Genomic DNA, 9499 nt, shown 5'->3' on the forward strand with positions numbered 1-9499 from the left:
TACATGGGAGACCCAGATGGAGTTCCTAGCTCCTGGCTTCAGCGGGCCCAACCCCAGCTGTTACAAGCATTTGGAGAGTGAACCAGTGGATGAAAGATAGCTCACTCGCTCACTCGCTCACTCTCTCTCTTCCTCCCTTTCAAATAAATAAATCCTAAAAAAAAAAGACCATCTTCAAATACATCATTTTGTTGTTACCACAATGGTAACTGCCAAAGTCAATTTCCTCTCAAAGCTCCAAAATAAACCGAGTATCTTAAGCAGTGCACAAATACCCATCCCAGATCTCATTTTTGGAAACTTAAACAGAGGTTATAAATTCACTGCAATATGAAAACATAAAACAGCTCTGAGTGTGGCACCACATCCATACTTGGTTAAGCCAAACATCTGCTGGAGACTCAAGTCAAAATGGTGTGTGGCTGCTGATAAATTCTATCACCAGGAAAGGAAATCATTCAATTTGGGTCACTCTGTGATGTACAATTCCAAGAGAAATAAGCTTTCCCCTCCAAGGGCTTGCCTGAAACAGACTAGCTCTACCCGGAAGGCAGCTGCATGAATGAGTCTCCATTAACACCGTTTCCAAAACCTCATTTCTACTCTCTTGAGAAAATAAAGCATTCCAGTGTGATGCCCAGTCTTATCAAACATTTATAACCATCCACAGCCAGATGCAGCCATCCGAAGCAAGCATCTTTCTCCTCCCTAGCACGGGCCACACACCCACCAGCAGATGAAGCAGGAGGTTGGTGGCACTGGGTGCTAGACGCAGTTTCTGCTTCAGAACCTGAGCAGTAGACTTTTCGCTGATGGGTCAATTCTCATAGCATGGAAGACAAGTCAGCCCCCATCCGTTGTTCTTTGTCTTAAGGAGCATTGAATGGCAGCAGTCTATCCAGGTATGGATTTGGCTGGATTTTAAAGGAAACTCCAGCTCAAAGAGAATTCTGAGAGTTGGTGCAGCTCTGGAAGGAGAAACAGGCCTTCTTCAAGGAAAGGGGGAGACATGAGAGACAATGGAAGCAGAGAGCTTTAACCCAGAACGCTGCCTGTTGCAGGGGACAGAACACAGCGGAGATGCCTCAGCAGTTCCCTTCCGGCCCTCCAAGACCATGAGAGACAGCACGAAGCTCTACAGGGACAAGCAATTACAAGAGCTCTTCCAAAGGCTCATGGAAAAAGGAATCAAACCATGCATTTATTTTGGTGCCAAAACATTTTGATACCCCTGCAAACAGGTCTTCAAAAAGTTCATAAGGAGCTGGCATTTGCACAGTGGTTAAGACGCTGTTTAGGACGTTCCCTGTCAGAATGCTGGGTTTGAGTCCCGCTGCTCTCTCAATCGCAGCTTCTGGCTAATGAACACCCCCAGTGGCAGCAGGGGTACTCGGTTCCCTGCCACCCATGGAGGTTTGAGTTCCTGGCCCAACTGTAGCCTGGCTCAGCCTTGGCCATTGGGGAGCTGGCCAGTGGATAGGAGATCTCTTCTGTCTCTCTTTCAAATAAATAAAAATTTTTAAGTTCATGGAAATGTATATAATGAAAAAGCATGCATGGATTTTAAATGTTTTGACTACAATAAACATCTTTTTTTTTTTTTAATTTTTTTAATTACTTAAAAGAACTACAGAGAAAGGGAGAGACAGAAACAGAGAGCTTCCATCTGCTGGTTCATTCCCAAAGATAATCTCAATGGCCAGGCCTAGACCAGGCCAAAGCCAGGAGCCAAAAGCTTCTTCCAGGTCTCCCACATGGATGCAGGGACCCAAGCATTTGGGCCGTCTTCCTCTGCTTTCCCAGGCCATTAGCAGAGAGCTAGATTGGAATTGGAGCAGCTGGAATACGAGCCAGTGCTCACATGGGATTGCTGGCGTCACAGGTGGGTGGTTTTACCCACTCCGCCAAAGTGCTGGCCCCTAAACTTTTATTTTAATTCCATTTTTCCACACACTTTTGAATTCCACAACATGAACAAGGAAGCCAAGGTCATGAGTCTAGGCCACCCTTCCCCTTGTGTGGTTGGCTCAACTGTTACAGGTCAAAGAGGCAAAATACTTCCTATCATAAAATTTGAAAAACTAAATGCCTCCTTTCTGAGATACCCATATGAAATGTAATGTCTTCAGAGAAAACTTGAGATACAATTTGCCCTGGTACTTACATCCTGAAGATATTACTATCAAAACTAACTGCTAAACTGAGTAACTTAGGGAAGTTCAATCCAAGAGCCAACGGTATCAGAACCATCAGTTTAAAGAAATTATGGCAGATAACAACCATTAAGATTTGAAGAGACTTGGAGAGCAGGGTATCACAAAACATGACTCACTAGGAACAAGCAGCTACAAGTTGGCATTTAAAGATTCAGGCTTGATGTTGTGTCGTAATTCAGCATATGGCTCTGTACACTGTAGAACAGTTAAAACAATCATTTTCTGGACTGACATGACAGCTCACGTCCTGATTATTGTCAACTAAGAGTCAGATCAATTAATCGAGTAGTTAAAGGGAAAACTGGGCCAACCATTTGGAACTATTAAAAGATTTGGCATGCAGCTCCAGCTTTGCCGCGTGGTAGCAGTCCCTCCTCTCCTCCGAGCCAGGTGGTAGAGAGTGTTTTATGCCTGAGCATCTGAGTAACACTGAGTGATATCAACACCAAGTCTGTAAGAGAGAATATAGAAGACTTGTCCTCACCGGAGGATGTGTGCAAGAAGGACATACCCAGAAACCAGTCCCCAGAGGGGAATGGAAATGCACTATGATGGGGAAAAGAGTCTAGGACAATACATCACCTTTGGGTGCCACTGGCGGGTTGTCACAGAAGCCAAAAGATGCAGAGTTGCAATCTAACACTTCAATACTGGAAAACCACCAAGGACCAAACGTACCAAGTCCCAGCTGTTATTTCCCTGATACTAATGATGTTTGGGTATGCTAACTCCTTGAGGGCAGGACCTATGAGGTGTTCTGCAGGTTTTGGTTTTGATTTTTTTAATTTGACAGAGTTAGACAGTGAGAGAGAGAGACAGAGAGAAAGGTCTTCCTTCTGTTGGTTCACTCCCCAAATGGCCACCACAGCTGGAGCTACACCGATCCGAAGCCAGGAGCCAGGTACTTCTCCTGGTCTCCCATGCAGGTGCAGGGCCCAAGCACTTGGGCCATCCTCCACTGCCTCCCGGGCCATAGCAGAGAGCTGGACTGGAAGAGGAGCAACTGAGACTAGAATGGCGCCCATATGGGATGCCGGTGCCTGCCCCTGGTTGATATTTATATCTTCCTATAAGACATAACCTTGGGGCCAGCGCTGTGGCAAAGGTTAATCTTCCGCCTGCGGCGCCGGCATCCCATATAAGCGCCGGTTCAAGTCCTGGCTGCTCCTCTTCCAATTCAGCTCTCTGCTGTGGCCTGGGAAAGCAGAAGTTGGCCCAAGTGCTTGGGCCCCTGCACCTGCATGGGAGACCTGGAGGAAGCTCCTGGCTCCTAGCTTCATACCGGTGCAGTTCTATCTATTGCAGCCACCTGGGGAGTGAACCAGTGGAAGGAAGACCTTTCTTTCTGTCTCTCTCTCACTGTCTGTAACTCTACCTCTCAAATAAATAAAATCTTAAAAAAAAAAAAAAAAGACATAACCTGGGGCCAGCACTGTGGCATAATGGGTTAAGTTGCTGCCTGCAGTGCCAGCATCCCATATGGGTGCCAGTTCGAGTCCCTGCTGCTCTACTTCCAATCCAGCTCATTTGCTATGGCCTAGGAAAGCAGTGAAAGATGGCCCAATACCTTGGGCCTCTGCACCTGTGAGGGAGACCTGGAAGAAGCTCCTGGCTCCTGGCTTCAGATCAGCACAGCTCTGGCTGTTTTGGCATCTGGGGAGTGAACCAGCAGATGGAAGACCTCTCTCTCTCTCTGCCTCTGCCTCTGCCTCTCTGTAACTCTGCCTTTCAAATAAATAAATAAATCTTAAAAATTTTTTTTATCTATTTGAAAGAGTTACAGGGAGAGGCAGAGACGGAGAGAGATCTGCCATCTGCAGCTTCACTCCCAAATGGCTGCAACAGCCGGCGCTGAGCCGATCCAAAGCCAGGAGCCAGCAGCTTCTTCTGGGTCTCCCATGTGGGTGCAGGGGCCCATAGGCTTGGGTCTTCTTCTACTGCTTTCCCATACCATAGCAGAGAGCTGGATCAGAAGTGGAGCAGCCGGGACTAGAACCAGTGCCCATATGGGATGCTGGCGCTTCAGGCTGGGGCTTTAACCCGCTATGCCACAGCGCCGGCCCAAAAAAAATTTTTTTTAAATATATAACCTAACACTTAAGCTCTCAATAAAGGTTTGTGAAATGAGAGAATGAAAAGATAGACTATATATCCCAGTGGATGTCTTCTCTTTCCTAACACTGAGTTTGAAGGATTGAGTCCTTAGCCTATGGGACTCTCAATCTAAAAGCAACCAAAACTACTGACACACCTACAAATAAAATACTTCCTCTAGCAAATGATCCTTTTCAATGTACTCTACAAATGACATTTACAGGAAAAGCCTAGGAAATGTTATGATTTGCTAAAATCACAAGGGGAGTGATGGGATACAAAGTAGACTTCAGATCTCTTAACCTCCAATTGCATAATCTTTCCCTATTCCAAGCCAATTATTCTATCTACTCTAACTCCATGAGACTTCCAGGGCAATACCACCCAATGAATCTCTCCAGAAAATGCCAAGGCAGAGTTTCTCTGATTCAGAAAGCAGCATGTTAGAGGTTTCTCTGTGACTTCTTGACTTTATTGCATCCTCAAATCAAAGTAATATGTCAGTTTTGCAATAAAAGGCAATGTAAAATGGGACTGCCAATAATTTATTTGCAAAAGTTCATTTTTCTCTTGATAATTGAAAGAAAATTTAGAACCAGAAAGTTGCAATTGATCACAAAAGACGCAGCAAATGCCCATCTCTTTTTTTTCTGTGCTTGACAATGAGCAAAAAAATATACTAGAGCTATCACCTCATCGAATTCTTCATTTATAAATGACAGGCTCACAGCCCAAAGAAGTCAGGTGGTTCATTCAAGGTCAGTGAACTAGTTATAGAGGCCAGTCTACCACTTAAGTTTAATTCAAAAGGATGTGATCAGACGATATTTTTGAGCACTTACTGTGTACTAGGAGCTAGGCTGGAGGTAACAACTAGGAGTCACCCTAACCCTTAATAAGCACACAGCTAAGTGAGGGAGACCACACCTGCAGCCACTGTAATTGTGGAAGCACCTACATTGCCGGGTGCCTGTATGATAGGTTCTCCAAGCACGGAGAAGAAAACAAATGCGCCACAAGTTAGCCAAGAAAGGAACCACCAGGGTTCATCTCAAGAGAAGCACACATGTGAATGTTTCTTCTGCATTTTTAAAATCATTCCCTTAACGGCTGGCGCCGTGGCTCACTAGGCTAATCCTCCGCCTTGTGGCGCCGGCACACCGGGTTCTAGTTCCGGTCAGGGCGCCGGATTCTATCCTGGTTCCCCCTCTTCCAGGCCAGCTCTCTGCTGTGGCCTGGGAGTGCAGTGGAGGATGGCCCAAGTGTTTGGGCCCTGCACCCCATGGGAGACCAGGATAAGTACCTGGCTCCTGCCATCAGATCAGCGCACCAGCCGCGGCGGCCATTGGAGGGTGAACCAACAGCAAAGGAAGACCTGTCTCTCTCTCTCTCTGTCCACTCTGCCTGCCAAAAAAAATAAGAAAAAAAATCATTCCCTTAACTAATAATAACATTGGAGGCAATCTCTAAGATCCTTGGTTTAATGCTTTTTAAATGTTTTTATTTATTTAAGAAGCAAAGAAAGAAATCTTCCATTCACTGGTTCATTCACCAAATACCTGCAACAACCTGGGCTGGGCCAGGAAGAGCCAGGAACTCAATCTGTGTCTCCCATGTGGGTGGCAAAAACCCAACTACAAGCCACCAAGCCATCACTTGCTGCCTCCCAGAGTGCACTTTAAAGGAAGCTGGAACTGGAAGCAAACCCAAGATTGAAACCTAGACACTTTTGAAATGGAATGCAGGCATGTCAACAGGCATCAAAACCACTGAGCCAAGTGCCAGACCCTCAATGCTCTTATTTTCAAAAGAAAGAAAAAATCTTGACAGAATCAAACTAAAGATCTCATTGGATGACAACGGACTTTTTGTCTGTAGACTGGTATCACATAATTAAATTAATTGAGACACAGTATGTAAAGTGTTTAGTACAGTGCCAGGCAAATAATGTGTTCAAATGTCTCATGCATTTGTCCATTCATTGGTTACTAGATAAGCATCAATATGACTTGGATGGAAACAGCCTATCAAAGCAAGTGTGCAATGAATGCAGGACGCTCCGAAGGTGAGGTGACCCAATAAAAAGCAAGTCTCCAAAGATTCCTTGAAGGAGTATCACCCACCACCACCACTAATCAAGACTGAAGCAGACTTTATTTTCCCACATTTGTTCGTCAGTTCTCAAATTTTGCCACTGTATCAGCCGGTCTTCCAAAGAGCGCACCCTGTAGGCTGTTAATAATGGCTTCTGTCATGTCAAGAGGTTTGGTTCTGAGCAAGTGTATCATACCAACTGCCCCCTGGTGAGCAATCCGGGAGTGATAGCAGGTTTTCTGCGGGGCTGGTAGATGATTCTCAGGGAGAAACTGCCACCGTGTGAAACTAGTTTTTCTAAATCAAAGTTCAGGTTTGGGCGGCCTGGGCTGACTCTTCTGTCACGCCTATTATTAAAATTAAAACCTACAAGGACTATTTCTAAGCAGGCACCCACAAGTACCTATGCAGTAACTGTTTCTGCACGCGTGCACGGTTGAGAAAGGCTGCAAAGTGCTTCCCCCGGAGGTGCTACACGCCAGACACAGCGCGCGGAAGCGTGCGGGCACGCCGCCTCTCTCCCACGGGGAATGCCCCCTGATGGACGGGCACTTCCAAGGCCTGGTCACTTTCTCTCCAGAAGATCCTAAAGAGCCTCTGCCGCTTGCCTAGAGAGCGACCCGAGGCAGGGCTTTGTCCTCCCCGGATTTGCGGCCGCCCCTAGTCCTGAGCCCGGGTCCCAAGTCCGCCGCCACCGCGGCTCTGCTGCGCGCCCGGGCAGGTGAACTCCTCCACCGGGCAGGTGGATGAATCAAGAGTAGAGCCGGGAAGCGAAGCCGAACCCCGGCGCGGCGGACGGACGGAGCAGTCTCGCTCGCAGCCGGCGGCGCCCTTCCCCCTCCCGCTCCGGCTGGGCGACTTCCCGGAGGGAGCAGGTGGGAGCTCCGCGCGCCTCGCGTCGCAGGGCCCGGCTGCCCACTGCCTCCTCCTCCCCGCCGACTCCGGATTTACTCATGGATTCATTTCTTGGGCTGAGCCCAGATCGCTCCCGATATCATGGCGACAACTCTTTCCCCATCTCCGTTCTCGGCCCCAGCTCGGGATTTTACACGTAGTAGGAGCCCGGAGGAAACCTGGGAGGCGGAGGACGAACAAAATGCACCTAAACTCTCAGGAGCTACTTTTTTTTTCTTCCTTCCTGGGAGGAAGCAGGCAGGCTCTTGCCTCTCCGTCCCGAGCAGGTTTCTTTTATCGCAATTGCCCACGTTCAAAACACGCTCTGACCAGGTCGGGATAAAATCTTAACTAGACTTGAGCGTGGCTAGCATGGCCGGAGAGCGATGAGGCTTGCAGGTGGGAGATGGGAGGTTTCACGGGGCGAGGGCAGAAGTCTCGGACGTTCTCTGGAGTTGCTTTCCCTTCTGGGGAAGCGGAAAGAAAAATAATCCAATTCCAGGGATGTCACCCCGATGGCCCACCAGCCACCTAGCCAAACGCACTGGGGGCATAGAGAGAGAGAGAGAGGTCTTGGCTGGGGCTGAGACCTGAACACAACTCAATCGGGGGTAAGAATCTTCTCAGCAGAAGTCGCCTCCCGTCCCAACCCGCCACCGGGAGAGAATAACTTCCGTCCCACACACCAGACCCTAAAAACGCGCCGAGTTCTGCCCACCGCACCAAGGCGCGCGCACGGCCCGGTTCCCTTACCTTGGGAAGGAGGAGGCAACACAGCTACTGCCGCCAGCGCCAGGGCCACCGCGAGCCACACTTGGACGATTCCCATCGCCGCCGCGGCTCCCACGCTGCAGGAGCACAGCCTGCAGCATCCAAGAACCGACTCTCGGGCAAACCGCTGGCTTCGGAGTACCGAGGCTGGGGGACCGCAGGCGATCAGCTCCGAGGACACGGGGCGCTGGCGACACTCACATCAGCCCAGAGGCGTCCGAGGCGGCTGGGGTTCCGTTCACTCGTGGCCCCGGGCGGAGAGCGCTCCGAGTTCCCCAGCAGAGCGCGACACCCACGTAGGCAGCGCTCGGGAGAGCCGGCGGCGGCAGCGCGCACAGCTCCGCGGCCACGTCTCTCCGGAAAGTTGCGGGTCAGCGGCTGGTCGGATGTCCCGGGCTTTCTGCTCTGGAATCCAGGCAGTCCTGGAGCACGTTCGTCCCAAGCGGCTCTGCAAAGTTCCCTGGACACCCTATGAGCGCGCTGCGTCGGCAGAGGGGCTCGCCCGGGACAGAGAAGCACCCTCCCACAGCCACTTCCCGGTGCGGCCACCGGGCGCCGGAGGCCGCTGGCTGGAAACTTTGCACGGCGCTGCGGGCGGCTCCCGGGACGCGCCCGCGCCGCAGCCGCACCGCGCCGCCTCGGGCTCAGCCGCCTGCAGCAGCCGGTTCTCGGGCTTCCCGGGAGGGCTGGGGGCGCGGCTGCTACTTTCTCGCTCCCGCCCCTCTCCTGGGTGAGGAGGGCTGCGGGGGCGCGGCTTGCTCCACACCGACACCCACCTCTGCACCGCGCACCCCGGAGCTGCTCTGCGGGGTGGAGGAGCGCCTACGGCAGCGGAGGAGGAGCCATCATTTTAAATGCACAGAGGAAGGAACTGGAGACTCCCAACTTAATGCTCAGAAACGCACGCACTGGGGCACCGGCTGGATCCCCGCATTTAAAGGACGCACGCCCCGCCTTCCTCCGCCTCCCGGGCTCTGCTTCCTTTCTCCTTTGCTCGGCGTGAAAATGGACCCAGGGACTCGGAGCTTTGGCAAAGATTCCAGAGAGTCACGTGGGGAAGGGGAGCCGCGGGGAGGGGGGGTGAGGGGAGGCCGAGAGCGCAACCTGATCCCCTTATTCATTCTGCCGGAGTTCAGATTGGCTTTGTCTGGGGCGGGATTAAAAGTGGTCACACCGGGGGCCGGAGCGGCGGCGTGGGGGAAGTGCGAGGCAAGATCAGGCACAGCTGAGGGTCTGCAAACCGGCCCACGCCTCTCGCCTGGGGAGTGGCCGATTCCAGGGTGAGGGTGGGGGTGTCCACCACCTGGAACTGCCCCGCTTACCCCCACCCCTACTCGCCACTCCTGCTGGACTGGCGTGGGGCAGCCCCGATCGGTGTTCGTGGCTCAGGGATCCCCCGGGTGGTCGCAGCCTGGGGGGCTCTCGGCGTG

The 9499-nt window shown here is 51.1% G+C and overlaps 1 protein-coding gene across 3 annotated transcripts in view; it reads right to left on the minus strand.

Moving 5' to 3' along the window:
• FRAS1 (Fraser extracellular matrix complex subunit 1) overlaps positions 1-9070 on the minus strand; it is a 499229-nt gene extending 490159 nt beyond the window's left edge. For all 3 annotated transcript variants that reach the window (XM_051820195.2, XM_051820194.2, XM_051820196.2), the window contains exon 1: positions 8052-9070. In XM_051820195.2, the coding sequence (XP_051676155.2) occupies positions 8052-8127 (76 nt within the window). In that variant the 5' untranslated portion in view covers positions 8128-9070. The remainder of the gene's footprint in view (positions 1-8051) is intronic.
• Between the last annotated feature and the right edge of the window lie 429 nt (positions 9071-9499).

This window comes from Oryctolagus cuniculus, chromosome 8 (assembly GCF_964237555.1).
Source record: "Oryctolagus cuniculus chromosome 8, mOryCun1.1, whole genome shotgun sequence".
NCBI lineage: Eukaryota > Metazoa > Chordata > Mammalia > Lagomorpha > Leporidae > Oryctolagus > Oryctolagus cuniculus.